The 18552-nt window shown below is 43.5% G+C and overlaps 1 protein-coding gene across 3 annotated transcripts in view; it reads right to left on the bottom strand.

Annotated features, from left to right (window-relative positions):
• Positions 1-732: 732 nt before the first annotated feature.
• The window catches only part of LOC140497074 (ATP-sensitive inward rectifier potassium channel 12), a 131200-nt gene continuing 113380 nt past the window's right edge, over positions 733-18552 (bottom strand). For all 3 annotated transcript variants that reach the window (XM_072597620.1, XM_072597619.1, XM_072597621.1), the window contains one exon: positions 733-10147. In XM_072597620.1, the coding sequence (XP_072453721.1) occupies positions 8700-9992 (1293 nt within the window). In that variant the 5' untranslated portion in view covers positions 9993-10147 and the 3' untranslated portion in view covers positions 733-8699. The remainder of the gene's footprint in view (positions 10148-18552) is intronic.

Here is an 18552-nt window from a genome sequence, read left to right as displayed (position 1 = left end):
GTCCAGCTATGTCACCCTCCCTCCCACCCCCACTCAATAAATTCCACTGGCTCCTTATTGCCTCCAGGATCAAATATAAAATCCTCTCTTCGATATTCAAAGCCTTTCTCAAATTAGTGCCCCCCCTTTCTATCTCACTCCCTGACATGTACTCTTTGATCCAGTAATATTGGCCTCCTGATTGTTCCCTAGACAAGACACCCCATCTCTTGGCTCTAGGCATTTTCTCTGTCTCCCATGCCTGGAATGATCATCCTCCTCCACTCCTACTACTCACTTCCCAGGCTTCCTTCAAGTCCCATCTAAAATCCCATCTTTTACAGGAAGCCTATTCCGACCTCTCTTCATTCTAGTGCCTTCCCTTGTTAGTCACTTCCCATTTACCCTGTGTGTAGCATGCTTTGTATATATTTGCTTTCCTGTTGTCTCCCCCATTAGATTGTGAGCTCCTTCTGCCTTTTTCTGTATCCCTAATGCATAGCACAGAGCCTGGCACACAGCAGAGGTTTAATGAATAGTTCTTTACTGTTTGATTAAAGAGAGAGGACCCCATGCAAAGGAAATCTTTTCTCCTGGGTAGAAATTTGCTTCCGGGAAATTTCAGCAGGGGGATTATTTGTTAAATTAATAATCTGAAGTGTTGGGCAGCAGAGGCAGTATAGGTTTAAAGCAGTTGGAGCCAGATTGGGCAGGTGGGGAGAAATGATTAAAACATACAGGCCAACACAGATCTTCAAGAGCTCAAAATGCATTTAATGTCATCTAGTCTTATTTTCTAGGTTTTAGATAATTGCTATGTATTTAAAATAACATGAAAATTCTCCAATTTTATCATTTAAAATAGATTTTATATCATATATCATCACACATATCTGAAATATATGTGCAATAAAACACACTCTAGGTGGAAAATGCCCCCTTGCTAATTTCTCTGACTACCCCCCTCCCCTGGGAACAGCTTCCCTCTGAGCCCAGGATGCATATGCCCCAACATCACCTCCTCAGGGGACCTTGGATGCACAGGCTAATAATGTGTGAGAGACAGAGGACAGGTGAAACTCCAGGCAAATGCAGTAGGGTCCACAGAGGGGAGGGGGAAAGACCACTCCATCCTGTTAATCAGCAGACACATGAACACATACATTCATTCATACATGAGCACACCCTCATAGTTCATGAGCAAATCTTCTTTATTTGAGGTGGGACCCTGGATTCACCCTCTCCTTTAGCAAAGCAAACCCAGAATGCTCTATCCTCTACCTGTCATGGAGCTCCACGTTTCAAGGGCTGAGATGCTAAGGAACCAGGCAAGAAGATTGCATTCTTCTTCTGCCTTGCATCACCTCTTGATGAACACATGCATACACATGTACGTACACATAGGATGGTGTGTGTGTGTGTGTGTGTGTATTACACATTTATATGTATTTTGCTGCTCTGATTACCTCTCTTTTTAAATACAATAAAGAGGGGAAAGTATTTTGGTTTGCAGCACGAGCAAAATGGGAACAAAAAAAGGTAGAAGAGTTTAAAAATAAACGCATTTGTTCTGCCTGATTAAAGGTACAAAAAAGGCATCTCTGAATTAATCTTCCACCAAAAAAAGGTTTATAGGTCAAGCAGGCACCAGAACACATGGGAATAGGCAAAGGTTAAAAGTTAGTGATTGTCCCCGCCCTATCATCTATGTGCGCTAGAGTAATTGAAGAAGGAAAGAGGCCAGAGGCCACCATCACAGTTTTTCTCCCAAGTCCCTGTGTGCTCTTGCTTCAAATTGGGTTCTCTTTGCACAGACTGTTAGGAGAGACAGATGGATGCTCAGGGGCCAGCTGGGTGGACAGGGAAACTTCTTGCCATCCAGAGAGTAGAGCATGGCACTAGAAGGAAGGTGGTGCCTTCATTAATGGCTACTATTTGTTTCCATAACCTAGGATGTCCACAAGGACCAGGGTCTGGCCCCTAACTAGATATCTGGTTGTTTATTATAAAGATGCAGACAGCATCTAGCCAGTTAATTAGATGATTTCCATAGGCAGCTGAGGGGTTCACTGGAGCAAAGTCCTGGGATGGGTGGGCTGCCTCGATAAGAGACAGGAAAGTGGCAGTTCCATTGGAAGTGCTGATGTTAATTGGTGGGATGTAGTCTGTTATGAGCAGGTGGGATTGTAATCCACGCTCAATAGAAGTAATTAGAGAATTAAGTTGGGAAGAAGATGTAAATTGATGGTCTTTTCTAGTTCATTACCAACTAGTGCCCAAAATAGATGCAGCCACGTCCTGGGAGGGGATTTTGAATGGCATGGTGACCACACCACCATCCCCTCTATAAACACATACAGTGGTGGAGAGGAAACACTTGCCTGAACTTTATCTTAGTCTTGTCTTTTTTCCTTATGGGAGGAAGCCAGGAGATAAGGGCATCATGGAAAAAGTTACCATTATTGAAATCTTTTGAAGAACAGGAAAGGTAATTACCCATTCTTGGGAGGACTATAAACTCTTTGAGGACAAAATGGATTGTGTCTTGTGTCTCTTTTTCCCCCACCCCCAATCTATGATAGGGCACACAGAAGGTACTTAATAAAAGTGTGTTGCATTACTGAATTAGGATTGTAGAGCCTAGGTCATATGGGCTAGAAGGGACTTTAGAGACAGTCTGGTACAACCTCTCATTTTACAGAAGAGGAAACTGAGACTCTAAAAGGGGAAGTGATTTATTAGTTAGTGGCCAGAACTCAGGTTTCCTGGTTCTCAAGGTCATTGTAAGACTCAGAGGGCAAGTGAATTCCCATAATGCTAAATTGCTGGGTTGATTAGGTTTACCAGGGATAAGGGCATCACAGGGGCTGAGTTTGAACATTGTTCTTCCCCTCCCTCCAGAGAAAAAGGATAAGCTTGCTGCTGGCAAATGCCCAAACATTTCTAGGTAGCTCAGTTCTGCACTAGGTCTTTCAAATGATGGTGTTGTCTGTCTAAGTCTGACTTGCATGGAATAGTTAGGGATAAGGTGTAGGAATGAACTGGGAAATAAGAGATAGCATGCTACTTCCAGCTTTGCCACTAACTGATTGTGTGACCTTGAACAAGTCAATTACCTTCTCTGAGCCTCAGTTTCTTTCTCTGTAAAATGAGGGGCTTGACTAGATGACTCTTTCCAGTTTTCAAAGTCTATGAATCCCAGAACTCCTTCTATCCTCCTCCCCAGAAACTCTGATCCTCTCTCAAAAAGGATGTGACTAGTTCTCAGGCAGTTGTCATAGAGATGGGGACGCCATGTCTGAATTCATCAGAGCCTCGGTATCCAAGGAAGTATAGAACAGAGGTGGGCCAGCCTGTTTTTTCAAAAGCAATGATGCCTTTTGTTCAAGGCCAGGCTTTGGCCCTACATCTAGGCTTTGACTCTCAAAGGTTACGCCTTTCCTTGGCTTGATCAATGACTTGTCAACTCTAACCTAATGAGAAATAAGCCAGAACATTCCCTCCTGCCAACCCTTTAATTTGGATGATTATCCTATCTGTTTTCTCTCTCCCCTACTCAGAACCTATCTCACAAAAGGAGATTGTAGAGAGACTAGTTACTTACAGTGCTCATGGTTAGCCCCCTCCTGCCCCCAATATTCATCATCAGATTTATGCATCGTATGACATCCTGTTCTATTTCTAGAACTACATATTATATAGGACCATTGCTTCCCAGTTTGTTATGCTCCATTTTGGGAAAGAGGAGTGGATGGAAATCAAGATTGGAAGACAGGTATCAGGCTAGCCTACCTTTCCCAAAGACAAATTTGAATCCACACCAGAAGTTAAAAATACATACATACATACACATATGTATATGTATATAATATATATATATAATTCTATTTCTCTCAGTTCAGACTATACAATCAAGACTTTTAAAAGCAATAATTTACTTACACGTATCTCTCTCTCTTTTTATCTCTTTAAACAAATATTTACCATGAGATAGGATTGGTGATGATGAGGTAAGGAGGCTTATGGCTGAAGAAACAGACCAGAATTGATCCATCCGAATGAAACTTCTTCAAAGCCGTTGAACTGAATTTGGATGGAATGGTCTTTAATCCAAGGAGAGCTATCAGAGGGTGCCCCCCCTTTGAAAGCCTTTAGAGGTTGCTCCAGTCTTTGACATATCCTCATGGGAGGCAAATTTTTCTCTATCCTCCTCCCTTTCCTTCCCCTCTGACTTTTTTTTTTTTAAACAACTAATGGCCTCCCTGTACCAAGTTCTTGGTTAGGGATTAAGGTGAGGAATCAGGCTGGGAAATTTAATTTGGGATTAAAAACACTCACATACATACCACCCCAATCGCACCATACATGATGACTATGAAGTCATGAGAGGCACTGTGGTACAGTGGGTAGAGCACTGGATTTGCATTCAGAGGACCTGGGTTCAAATCCTGGCTCTGGCATACTACTCATGTGACCTTGGGCAAGTCACTTCAACTCTTTGGGCCTCAGTTTCCTCAACTGTTAAATGAGAGGGTTGGCCTAGATGAGCTCAAAGATTTCTTCCAGATCTAAGTGTATGATTCTATGACTAGGTTCTTCTTGGCTTATAAATTGGCTCGATGGCAAGTTCCAAAGAGGAGCACCGACAATGGCTGGAGAAATGGCAGTGGGTGGCCTCCCAGGGGACTGACTGCTTTGAAAGGGATAACCCAAGGACTTAGTCAGGCTTAGTCTTCCCCCATAAGTGCCTAGCACAGTGTTCCACACTGTTTGTTGTTGTTCAGTTGTGTCTGACTCTCTGTGACCCAACTTGGGGTTTTCTTGGCAGAGATACTGGAGTGGTTTGCCGTTTCCTTCTCCAGCTCATTTTACAGATGAGGAAACTGAGGCAAACAGGGTGAAGTGACTTGCCCAGGGTCACACAGCTAGGAAGTGCCTGAAGCCAGATTTGAACTCAGGAAGATGAGTCTTCCTGACTCCGGGCCTGGCACTTCTATCCACTGTGCCACCTAGCTGCCCCAACACCAACTAGGCTTTAATAAGTATCTATTCAGTTGGACTGAATCAAATTTGGATGGATAAGTTCTGGTGTATTTATTACTTTAACAAAAAAAATCAGTCTTATTACTCTTTAGTCACATCTTGTAGATTAAGAAATCATCAAGCCTCTAAGAACACTTACAGCAGCATTTTTGCACCTTGGAAAGAACCTAAAAGCAGTTAAAAATAAATAAGAGAACCCTGTCCCTCTACACCCCCTCTCCTCCCCCCTCCCAAGAAGGCCCCTCCCACCCCTTACTATTGCTTAAGCTATCCCAGACTGTCGAAAGGATGTGGGAAGTCATCTCCAGCCTTTGTGGCTGGGTCTTGAGACAGCTGGAGTGGGTGAGACCAGGCAGGCATCTATTTCCTGCCTTGGAAATACCAACGATGGGTCCAGTGTCATCTGGTTATCAGTCATAGGGAAACTTAAGGGGAAGAAGATCGGCGGCAAAGAAGCAGGTGGAGGCAGAGAGAAGGCCATGGAGGGTCCCTATATGATTGGCAAGGGAACAAAAATACTCCCCTCCCCCTCCCCCTTCCCTCAGATCCTTTGTTCCCTCACCTCCTGTTTAAAAAAAAATCAAAGAAAGGGGGGGAAAAAGTCAGCTGCCCTGAATTAACTGTGGATTGGGAGTCAGATTCCAGGGCCTAGTCCTGGTCCTGGTCCTGACCCTAACGTGCTGTGTGACCATTTGTAAGCATATTGACCTCTCTGGTCTTATTTAGCCTCTTTTGTTGAATGGACCATATAACCTCTCAGACTCCTTCAGGCGCTTTTTTGTTTTTCCAAGTCAGGGGGAAAGAAGTTGAAAATGAAGCCAAACTCCAGAACAAACATTCTGAGGTGTAAGGGTTTGGAAAGTCTACTCACTGACTCCCAGTCACCTAAGAAAACCCTTTCCCACTCCTGAAATCTGGATGGTGAGGCTGAGCTCTGCTGGGTCTGGATTCTGAAGCCTCCTGGGCTAGAGTTGGGACAGATGGCACTGAAACATTGTAACTCTATCTCAGGATTCCTGTGGCCAACCAGCTGGCTCATTCTGGGAGTCAGTCAGAGAATAATAAATGGCCTCATATGCAGGCTACTGACATAGATGCTGGGAATAACCCCCTGCCCAAATTACCTCTGTGCCCAGTGCCTCAAATTCTACTAGAAATACATTCCTTTGGGCTAAGAATTGCCCTCTTCTTATGTGCTTTTTTAAAATGACATACAAACATTCTCAGGGGAGGTTACATATTAAGTCTGAATGAAGCAATCAGGCTTGGACGTTAGTAGGCACTGGAAAGGTGGGCTGCTCCAGGGCAGGGAACAGAGAGAATCAGCAGGAGGCTTTAAAGGTAAACACTGAACATTTTAGCGGAATCGGTTTGAGAGCTGGATGGGACCTCAGAGGCCAGCTAGTCCAACTTTCTCATTTTACATATGAGGAAACTGAGGCTCCTAGAGGTGAAATGACTTACCCAAGGTCACACAGACAATAAATGGCAGAATCCGGATTTGAATTCAGGTGCTCTGACTCCCAATCCATCTCTCTTTCTATTGAGCCAGATTATTTGCTACTTCTGGCCAGCCCTGGATGATACCACCTGACCTAAGTTGGTTAGGGATGGCCAGGATGTTCAACTCCTCCCTTCCTAAAATTCTTTTTCTTTCCATTTAGTAACGGATGATATTAGGAATGCTTCTGCCAGGACATCCAGGGGCAGGGCAGAGAATAGCCTACATGCTTCCTTTTTTTTTTCTAAAACAGCCACCATTCTGGGGTTGAAAGAGGATGAAATGGCAGGCCTCCAATATCACACTAGACACCTGGACTGGCTCCCTCCACAAACCTCCCCCAAAGTTCGGGGTAGGGAGTTATTCCTCTCTCTCTCTCTTGCTTAGTTGCTGATTTCTTAGTGCCACAGTCACAGCCAGGAAGGTGGGACACATAGAGTGGCAGAGGGGAAAGAATGAGACTTTTTTTTTTTTAGGAGGTATATCATGGAACATTTTAAAAGGGTGAATCATGGTTAGGTAAAAAGAAACTTTAGCTGGACAATTTTTCATCTCTTTGTGCACACAACCCACTTCAAAGTGCCTGGGGAGTGAAGATGCTTTGAGTCAGAGTGTGGTTTTTTCATTTTGTCAGTTTCCTTCCTGACTTTCCTTCTGCGTTTGGGAAACTTGACAGACACATTTCCACACATGGCATGGTTATCCAAGGTGGCAATTCATGAATCCTCAAACTGCCAATTGTTGAAGAAAGATCATAGGATTTTAGAGTTAGATCAAACCAGGGAAGATAATCCAATCTAGCTCCCTCATTCTACTGACTGAGGAAACCATGGCTCAGGAGATTAAGTGATTTACCTGATAAGTGTCAGAGGTCTACAGACTCCTTATCCAGGCTTCTTCCCATTATATCACACTGCCTCAGGAGACCAAGATAGAATAAGCAATAACCTACTTTTTGCTCAACTCGAAATGCAACATGATTTCTTGGGGTTCAGACAGTTGGGTGGTTGAGTCAGGAAAAAATGAAAACAAATATAAAAATAAAACCTAACATTACAAATCCCTACCATTTCCAAAGGCTCAGGGAAACAATGAGCAGTTGCCTCCAAACCATACGAAGGGGGATGGGTTTAACCGGGGTATGATTCATACTGAAATGTATCTCTAAGGTGCAGAGATCTTAGTCCAGTCCCTTCCCTTGACCCAACCCTCCCCCCTGAAACCATACTTGTTAGTTTTTATTGTTGTTATTAATATGGTTTTGCTTTTCTATTACAAATGGAATCTAAATTTCTTTATGAGCAACATGAGCTACGGTAGAGATAATTGTGCTTGCCATGGCTGATACCACAGGTGGAAACTGGTGTCCACTTCCCCGGGATGGATGGAACCTTCTCAAGGAAAAAGAGACAGTTCTTGCCCCAGGAAGTCTTCCAGTGTATCCCTGACCCCCTTCAGCCAGATGCGGGGGTCTCCTTTTGGCTGTTGCATTCCACTGTGGGGAGGGAAGTTCTGTTCTATTGTTCTGCTCTGTTTTTTTTTTTAATTAAAAAATGTCCTTTTTTGGAATTATATTTTAATTTAATATATATGTATTTCTTTTTGTAAACAGTCTCACCAGCGCTAAGTTGAAAAATTAAAAACCTGATGTCTCCCCACTAAGTTAAAAACCAGCGTGCAGCATTGTACCTACCCAGCTGCCCTCCCCAGGCAAGCTCAACTGTGTCTCCTGGCCAGGCATAAGGTTAATTCTCAGTGTGTTCTAGCCTGATTAGGTTCCAGGCTACACAACACTGAGATTCTTTGTGACCTTTGACTTCAAGGAGCTATCTGCTGTCTTACCAGACATCCAAGGGAAATGCCCTGGGTGCTGAATGAGGTCCCTGTCCGGCCCCTGGGGGCGGTGTTACCTTTCCCCTTCTGAGCCCACTGACTGAATCTTGGGGAAAGACCCTCCAGCTAGCTAGGACTGAGAGTCTAAACCCTCAGAGGTCTGCTTGTGACTTCCTATCCCTCTCTCTGCCAACCCTTCCAAGGTTATTGCGATGAAACATGTGAAACTACTAAGACACTACTAAAATCTTCAACCATCCCTATGGCACTTAACAATGTTCTGCATAAACCTGGGTGGACTGTTAGGGGAAAAGAGAAGACGAAGAGACTGGACCAGCAGGCGTCAGATTTCTGACTCCCTTCTGTAAGATCTCTGATCGAGGGCTATTGTGGCCTGAAGTCTATCGAACTCATGTCTGTTTTCAGGGCTCAGGTCATCCAGACCTCGACTATCATCCTCCTCCTCCTCATCTTCATCCCGACTCATGAAAGCCAGTTCATTCTCATAGCAAAAGGAATTGGTGCTTGGGAGCAAAAATTTATTTTCTACCAAGTCCTTGGCACTGCAACGGGGGGTGGATGGGACCTCGTAGGTTTTGTGAAAATGGGAATAGTCGATCTTATATTGGTTTTTCTCCTCAAACAGGACGGGCTCAAACCGGTGACCCCAGAGAATCTCATTAGCCAGGTAGGAACTCCTGGCCTGTGTCGTCATCGCTGTGGCCTCTACCATCCCTTCCAAGATCACCACGATCTCAAAATCATCAGTTTCCAAGTCCTGTCGGCTGATGCCAAACAGCGGGCTCTCCTCGTCGATCTCATGGAGAATGGTAATGGGGGATACCAAAAAGATGCGGTCTAGGCCTTTGTCAAAACCTACGTCAATGTCAATTTGATCCAGGGGGATATATTCCCCTTCCTCAGTGACCCTCGGCTTGATCAGCTGGGCCCTGACGTGAGCCTCCACAATGTGACTCTTCCTCAGGTTCCCTACCCGCCACATAAGGCAAAGCTTTCCATCTCTCATGGCCACCACTGCATTATGGCTGAAGAGCAAAGTCTGGGCCCGTTTCTTGGGCCTGGCCATCTTGGCCATGATGGCCCCAATCATGAAAGAGTCTATGATACAGCCAACAATGGACTGTACCACCACCATGAACACAGCAATAGGGCACTCCTCAGTCACACAACGGAGGCCATAGCCGATGGTCGTCTGAGTCTCAATGGAGAACAAGAATGCGGCCATGAAGCCATGCACCTGCTGAACACATGGCTTGTAGTTCGTCTCGTCCGACGATCTCTCCAAGTCCCCATGCACAATAGCAATGACCCAGAAAATCACTCCAAAGAGCAACCAGGAAACCAGGAAGGCAAGAGAGAAAATCAACAGCATGTATCTCCATCGGATATCAACACAGGTTGTGAACATGTCAGCCAGGTACCTTTGAGACTTGTCATCCATATTGGCAAACTCAATGTTGCACTGACCATTCTTTTTGACAAAGCGGTTGCGACACTTCCGGCGTGTGTGGATTTTACCATTGCCAAAGCCATTGGCTCCTGGCATCGTGGCTAGATGCAAGCCGTCTTCTTCCGAGGACACTATACTATAAGGGTTGACCCTCCCTGCAGTCATCCCTGAGGAACTGGCGTTGTGGGCTGGGGGGGTCCCCTGGGTCTTTGGACTCCCCCCTGTCCCTGATGACTCCCTGGGGCCTGCTCCACTCTGGGAGAAGTCCAAAGTTTTACAGATGTGGCCAGCGCTCAGGTCCAATGAGTTGGGGAGAGTGCCTACAACAAAGAGAGAAAGACTGTTGTTAAGCATCATAGAACATAAGCCAGAGTTTAGGAGAGACTGAATCAGTTTGTGGTGATGATAGTGGTGGAGGTGGGCAGGGTGAGAAGCCGGTGCTAACTTTTCATGATGCTAAGGTTCACATACTCACAGACTCAGAAAATTCTCCCCTATCGAATATAAGCTCCTTGAGGGCAAGGAATATATATATATATATATAAATGTTTATATACATACACAAATATATATACATATGTGTATATATGTATGTATACATGTTTTCATTTTGTCTTTGACTCAGTCTCTTAGTAGATACTTCATAGATATTTTTTGTAACATCTGAGCTAGAAAAGACCTTAGGGATCTCTTTATTTGACAGATAGAAAAACTGAGACCCAGAGAAGTACAGAAACTTACCCTTCATCATCTGGACAGGTGGTAGCTAGCAGTTCAAGGACTAGGACCCTGTCAGTTTCTGACTGTTAGATCAGACTGTTTCTGGACCAGATAACCTTGATGCATCATAAGCCTATGTCTTCTAGCCTAGAGGAAATGCTCTATGTGCCTCATGGATATTATCTCCTTTAATCCCACAGAAGAGGCAAATATTCCCAGCCCCATTTTATACATCAGGGAACCAATTATCACTCATTCAGTCAGACTTACTCAGGAAATAATGGAAATGATAACAATTCATGTATTCTAAATATTATAAAGTATTTTATTCATAACAACCTTAAGGCAGGAAAGGGACATGAGTTATTGTTCCCATTTTAGAGCTGAGGGAACTGAGGTTTAGAGTAGTGAAATGATGTCCCCAAGCTTACAAAGTGAATTATTGGGGCCTGGACTACAGCTCTGGTCTTCTAATGCCACAATCAATGCTTTCTCCACTAAACCATTCTATGACTAACCAGAGGCAAAGCCAGGACTATAGAACCTCCCCACCCTTCTTCCGTCATGTCAACCACATCTTCCTCTATTACTATACACATGCATTTTGTATTTTTATACATGCTAAAATCACACAGATACTGTCCTCAGAGGCAACACACATTACATGCACTTTGAACATGTAAAGATATACATATACAGAAAGATTTGATAGGGATTGAATGCCAAATTCTTTTCACAAGAGAATGACACTAGATATGGTTATAGAATCCTTGAATGTCAGAGCTGGAGTGACTCTGAGGCATAGTGTGTGAGTTGTTAGGACTCTAGGAACATAGAATACAGAATTTTATAGTCAGAGAGGACCTTTTTCTTTTTTTTTAAACAGATGTGATTTCATTAGTATTGGTAATTTCCAGAGAGAAAACTCCTAACAAGGCAGATGGGTAGTTGTGTGGCTTCCTGGGGTTCTGAGAAGTGAAGTGACCTGCCCAGGGTCATACAGGCAAACAGTGACAGAGACCAGCTCTCTCTAGTTAGTATTCGGTCCTTACAAAGGGACACAAAACAGAAGAGGTTGAAGGGCCTTTAGGAGACAGAACATTGTAGGTCAGATGTGGAAGTTAACTTTAGCAATCATCCAGCTGGGATTCTCCACCTGCTTTGTATCATGGGCCCCTTTGGTAGTCTGGTGAAGCTTGTGGATGGATTCTCAGAATAAGGCTTTAAATAGTGGAAGGAAATAAATAATCCAAGGAAATACTAAATTTCAATTAGACATTAGTAAAAATAAAGATATATCCTTTTTTTTTCCCTCCACATTCATGCATCCCTTGAAATCTTCCCATCTACTCCTTGTCTGTGGACCCTGGATTAAGAAGCCCTGATTTCAACTTCCCGATTTAATGGAGGAGGAAACTCAGGCATGGAGATGGGTTGTGGCTCACCCAAAGTCACAAAACAGGTTAAGCAGCAGAGGTGAGATCAGAAACCAGGTCTCCCAACTCCCAATTGCCTGCCCTTTCCTCTGTACCGTTCAGATATATATGTGCGTGTGTGTGTATGTGTGTATGTGTATATATGTGTATATGTATGTGTGTGTTTATACATGTATACATGTGTGTGTATGTGTGTATATGTATATATGTGTATATGTATGTGTGTGTTTATACATGTACACATGTGTGTATGTGTGTGTATATGTGTATATGTATGTGTGTGTTTATACATGTACACATGTGTGTATGTGTGTATGTATGTGTGTTTATACATGTATACATGTGTGTATGTGTATATATGTGTATATGTATGTGTGTGTTTATACATGTATACATGTGTGTATGTGTATATATGTGTATATGTATGTGTGTGTTTATACATGTATACATGTGTGTGTATGTGTATATATGTATATATGTGTATATGTATGTGTGTGTTTATACATGTACACATGTGTGTATGTGTGTATGTGTATAAGTGTGTGTGTTTATACATGTATACATGTGTGTGTATGTGTGTATATGTATATATGTGTATATGTATGTGTGTGTTTATACATGTATACATGTGTGTATGTGTGTATGTGTATATATGTGTATATGTATGTGTGTGTTTATACATGTATACATGTGTGTGTATGTGTGTATGTGTATATATGTGTATATGTATGTGTTTATACATGTATACATGTGTGTGTATATGTATACATGTGTATATGTATGTGTGTTTATACATGTATACATGTGTGTATGTATACATGTGTATATGTATGTGTGTTTATACATGTATACATGTGTATGCATATGTGTGTATAGATATATATGTATATTAATTTTTAGTTTTCAATATTCACTTCCACAAGGTTTTGAGTTCCAAATTTTTTCCCCATCTCTCCTCTCCCCCCACCCCAAGACAGTGTACATTTTGATTACCCCTCCTCTGTACCATTCTTAACAAGCATGGCTATTGCTTTAGGGAAGGCATGCTCTCTGCCTCCCAAGTTTCTTTTCTGCCCCCTTGACTCTGATGTCCCCCTCTTGTTGCTGGGACATGTCAAACGTGTGCTCTACGGGGCTTGGCTGGGGATGTCTGAGCACGAGGGTGAGCCGAGTACATCCTGCCCCAGTTGCATGACCAATTGATAAGTCTCCATCACATGGGCCTCACCAAGCTCTGGCAGGCCCCTTCCCAGCCACATGCCCATTGACATCACTGGGCCCCACGGCCCCAAGGTCAAGGGCGAGGACAGGGAGCGACTTTGTAGCTCTGCTCCAGTTAGTGAAACTACTGGCCACCTGCTGCTGCCCAGTGAGCCAAAGAGGCACAAAGGGTGGAGACAAGGGCAGGTTAGGGTGGGGAAATCTGGGACAACTCATTGACTCCTCCTTAGAGTAGGTGAGAGCTACACCCCCAGTATGGTCAGTGGCTACAACACCTTTAATTACAGATTTGGTCCTGGCTATTGCTTTCTCCCACTTCTACCCCCAGGCCCCAAGGATGTTTAATTAGGTTGGCTGGGCTGTAGCATAGCTATTGATTCCATGGGCTCAGCTCCCTGCCCTAGGCAGTCACCCAAGCAAAGGACAGAAGCTGTCTCTCACCCCCTGCCCCTCCCCACTGGGTACCTAGTTAAATCTATGGAGCTGTTTACAGATGGAGACCTAAATGGGGCTCACATCCGAGGACCAAGAATCAGGACCCACCCTTTTTCATGCTGTTTCTCAGGTCAACACATAATCTGATCTAGCTGTATTGTTATTATTAATTAGTTTATTGATATCTGTTGTTTTGACTTCATTCTAGATTTACATCCCCCCAAGAGTCCTCCTTTGTAACATTTCAATAAAATCAACTGACACAGTGACCACATATGACAGTGTATACAGCATTATGTACCCGTAGTCCTCCACCTCTCTGTTGAAAGGACCTAAGCACTTCTTTATCTCTTTTCTGGGGTAAAGATATAACCTTTATTATTATTTTTTAAATAATGAGGGCATATCTGGGCAAATTTCCCTGGGCTTCAGTTTTTTGTCCCATAAAATGACAGTGATGGACTAGATCAGGTATTATTAAACAGAAGTCTGTTTACACACACACACACATATACTTGCATATATAAATATATGCAAATTCATAATATATATATATATATATATACATATGTATGTATAGATGAAATTTATTTCTTTTGCAATCCTACATATTTTATACTATGCATTTAAAATCATTATTCTGCGAAGGGGCTCATAGGCTTCGCCAGCCTGCTAAAAGGGGGCTACAACACAAAAGAATCCTCATCCCAGATAGCCTTATAAAATCCTTCCCATAACTAGCATTCTATGTTCCTTTGTAGTTCTGACATTCTGTGTACTAAGGTCCTTGTCACAGCTGACATTCCACAATCCTATGGTTCCTAATGTTTTATATTGTGATGGCTACCACCTGAGATATTTCACTCCTGCTCTTTGCCCAGGACCCTGAGGACCAATGAGGGGAAGCTTGATTTCCACCAGGCTGAAGTGAGGAAGTTGTTAGCATCTGAAGATGAGGGAGGGGTTTCTATCAGCCTGTTCAATCTGTTGCGTCCTTTGCTAACCAGTCAGATCTGGGGACTTCCTCTTGGAAGGTGGTCCAGGAGAAATCCCAATCACTGCTATGGCAAGAAGGTGCATCCAGGTTGGAATATGTATAGAATCAAGTACCATGTTCCAGGCATTGGAGCAGCATAGAACCCTAGGACCTATGGCTAGAAGAGATCTTAAGATATGATTGGGTCACAGATGTAGAGTTGGAAAGGGCCTTAGAGGACATCTAGTACAACCCTTCATTTGGCATTTGAAACAGCACCAAAGAGGTTGGGCCACTTGCCCAAGGCCATAGAAAAATAGTGTTGAACCCAGGTCTTCTCACTTCAAATCCAGTAATCTTTTCACTGTACACAGTTCTCCACAATCCTGAATATAACAGCACCAAAGTGACCAGACGGTCTGAGTTTCTATGGGCAGACTGTCCCTTATCACCTCCCCCAGGATCACTGAAGGAGGCCAAGCCTCACTGAGCGGGAACCCAACTGGACTTCCCCCGCTCCCAGTGGGCTGCACGTGGGCCCACAATTCTTTGCTCCTTCTTTCCCCTTGCTCCTCAGGGTTTTTAGTGACAGTCTATGGAAGCTGAGCTCACATTTCCCTCCTATGCTAGGTCATCCCAAGTCCCTAATCACTTGATTCTTTCCCCATCCATTGGCTGACAAAGTCCTACCTCCTGTTCTCCTTCTCCCTGTCATCTTGTCCAGCCTTCTGCCTTCAGATAATATATAATTATATATTATATATGTCACATATATAATATAATATTATAATAACTATTATTATCCCTACTTTATAGGCGGGGCCCAGAGAGTTAATAAATAATAAGTAGCAAGCGATAAGCAAGTCACTGGTGATGGGGTGCAGGGTTCCAGGTTTGGGTGGGCTAGAACCCTGCTCTTTTGCATTCTAGTGAAATGTCCCTTCCACATCCCCTTGGGGACCAAAAAGATTTTGCTCTTTACCAATGTGTTTGCAGGTAGCATATCAAACTCACCTTTGTTCGTTCAGCTATAATCCACTAAGCACTGACCTTGTGTAGGGCAGTGAGAGTTACAAAGGAGGGGGGGCAGAGATTGAATTGTCCTTGTCCTTGCAGGGCTGGGAAGAGCCTTATTGTGCATCCAGGCCAGCTTCTTCATTTTATAGGTGAGAATCCTGAGGCCCAGAGAAATTAAGGGAGTTGCCCAAGGTCACACAGGTGGCAAACGTCAGAGGAAGGATTTGAGCATGAGCCCTTTAATTCCAAACACTTCCAGATTGGTGCAGTGCATAGAGTGCTGGGTCTGAAGTCAGGAAGACTCACCTTTCTGAGTTCAAATCTGACCGCAGATAACTTTCGAGCTGCGTGACCCTGGGCAAGTCACTTCACCCTGTTTGCCTCAGTTTCCTTATCTGTAAAATTATCTGGAGAAGGAGGTAATAAGCCATTCCAGTGTCTTTGCCAAGAGAACCCCAAATGGGGTCACGAAGAGGCTGATACAATTGATAAAAAAATGACCAAACAACATACCAGACTGCCTCCTCCTTATAGCCACCTCTCCCGAGGACAGGAGATAAGGTGCACAGACACATATGTGGAATACAATGCAGAACCTGATGAGGGTTATCAGAGAAACACAAACACTGTGCAAACAGACCCAGAGGAGGGAGAGGTAACTAAAGGCTGGAGGGATTGCATCAGGCTTCATGGAGGAGGCAGTATCTGAGATGGATCTTAAAGGCTGGGGAGGACTTGAGTAGGGGAAAGGGGGCAGAAGAGGGCATGCCAGGTGTAAGGACAAATACAAGCAAAGGGCAGGAGGCAGGAAAGTTCCAGGTGTATTCAGTGAACTGCAAATTGTTCAGTTGCAGGGTAGATATCAGGGAGCTGTGAGAGATAAGGCTAGAAAGGTAGGTGGGGGGCCAGAGAGCAGTAGGAGGTAACATAGTACAATGGAAAGAGCCCTGGATTTGGGGACTAGGAAACCTGGGTTCAAATCTCTGATCTGCCACTTAGTTCCTTGTCCTTTGGACAAGTCATTTCATCTCTGCCTTAGTTTCTTCATTTGTAAAATGAGAAGGTTGGACTAAATGACCTTGAAAGTCCTTTCCAACTCAAAATCTATCATAAGAGATAAGTCATTTAGCCAGGCAAAGGAGTTTGGGCTTAACCGAGTCAACAATCAGGAACCACTGGAAATTTTTGAGAAAGGGAGTGATCATTGGAGTTGGCCTTTAGGAAGAGTCTTCTGGCTACATTTGGAGGAATGGAATGGGATGGAAAACAACTCTTGAAAGGGACAAGAAATGATTTAGTTGCTCTTCTAGAGGAACTAGGACATACTTTTTCTCTTTCCTAAATTTCTTAGCATAGGGTTGAACACAGAAGATGCTCCCTGACTTGGAGGTTAATTACAGGATTATAAAAAGTTCATTGGATTTGGAATAGGAAGACCTGAGTTTCAATCTCACCTTGAACACTTATTAGCTGTGACACCTTGGGGCTAAGTGCTTATACATTCTGGGACTCATTTCTCTTTATCTGATGATAAAGCACTGGATCTGGAGTCTAGATCTGAGTTCCAAACTGATCTCAGATACTTATGAGTTGTGTGACCCAAGGCAAGTCATTTAACCACCAGTTAACTGCCTCAGTTTCCTCATCTGTAAAATGGGGATCATAGTAGTACCTACCTCCCCTGAGTTGCTGTGAGAATCAAATGAGATATCTGTAAAGCTCTTACTTAGTAAATTGACTGGAATACAGTAAGTGCTTAATAAATGCTTGTTTCCTTCATTATCTGTAAAATGATGTACGTGGACTAGATGACCTGTGTAACAGGGAGTCTTAAGGCCATGATTATATGAGCCTTCCCCATATGTAAAATGGTAATAAGGTTATTTTCCCTACCTGCCTGACAGGGTTTTTGTAAGGAAAGCACTTTGTAAACCTTAAAGCTCTGCCCAAGTGGGAACTGAGAAACATTGTATTGTAGAGCACTAGATTTAGTGTCAAGGATTGGTACTTGGGTTCACTCAGTGCTCCCAGGCCACCTTCTCAGACCCTGAGCTACAGGAAAGTCACTTATCTGCATTGGGGGAAGGAAATTTCCACCTTCAGAATCCTCTCTACAGAAGAAGAGAGGCAGCGAGGTGGTACAGTGGATAGAGCACCAAGCCTGAAGTCAGGAAGACTCATCTTTTTGAATTTAAATCTGACCTCAGATACTTACTAGTTGGATGACCCTAGACAAGACATTTAACCCTGTTGGCCTCAGTTTCCTCATCTGTAAAATGAGATGGAGAAGGAAATGGCAAACCACTCCAGTATCTTTGCCAAGAAAATCCAAAATGGGGGCATAACTGAAATAACCAAAAAACAGAAGGCGGCCCAGGCCCAGAAAAATGTGTTATTAGTATTATTTGGTTACTTCCTCCAATGGGATTCATAGATGGTAGATTTGGAGCCTGGAAGGGACATCTGAGGTCATCTAGTCCAAGTCTCTCATTGGATAGTTGAGGAAACTGAAGTCTAGCATAGTTAAGTGACTTGTCCAGGGTCTCACAGAAAGGAAGGAACAGAGCTAGTATTTGAACTCAGGTCAGCTGACTATAATATTCTGATGACTATGTCCTAGTACCAGTTATTTCATTCCCAACATTTGGCCAGGATCCTGGGGACCGCGCTGCCTTCTCGGTATTTACATATACCTAATCACCAAATTACAGCCTGGAAAGGAAATCACATGGTAATTTGGGTCATACTCTATCTTCAAGCAGAACCTAGAAAGAACGCTGGAATCTTCGATGTCGGAACTGGAAATTCTCTCTGAGCGGTGTTTAAAGCCCTTCCCAGACTGGCCTCTGACCTTCCCAGATTTAGTATGCATCACTCTCCTTCTCACCCTCTGCTCAATGTGTCCTTCTTGGAGGTCTCC

The sequence above is a fragment of the Notamacropus eugenii genome, chromosome 3 (assembly GCF_028372415.1).
Source record: "Notamacropus eugenii isolate mMacEug1 chromosome 3, mMacEug1.pri_v2, whole genome shotgun sequence".
In the NCBI taxonomy this organism is placed as follows: Eukaryota; Metazoa; Chordata; class Mammalia; order Diprotodontia; family Macropodidae; genus Notamacropus; species Notamacropus eugenii.
The sequence above is the reverse complement of the archived record's forward strand: the minus strand, read 5'-3'. Positions and strand labels throughout refer to the sequence as shown.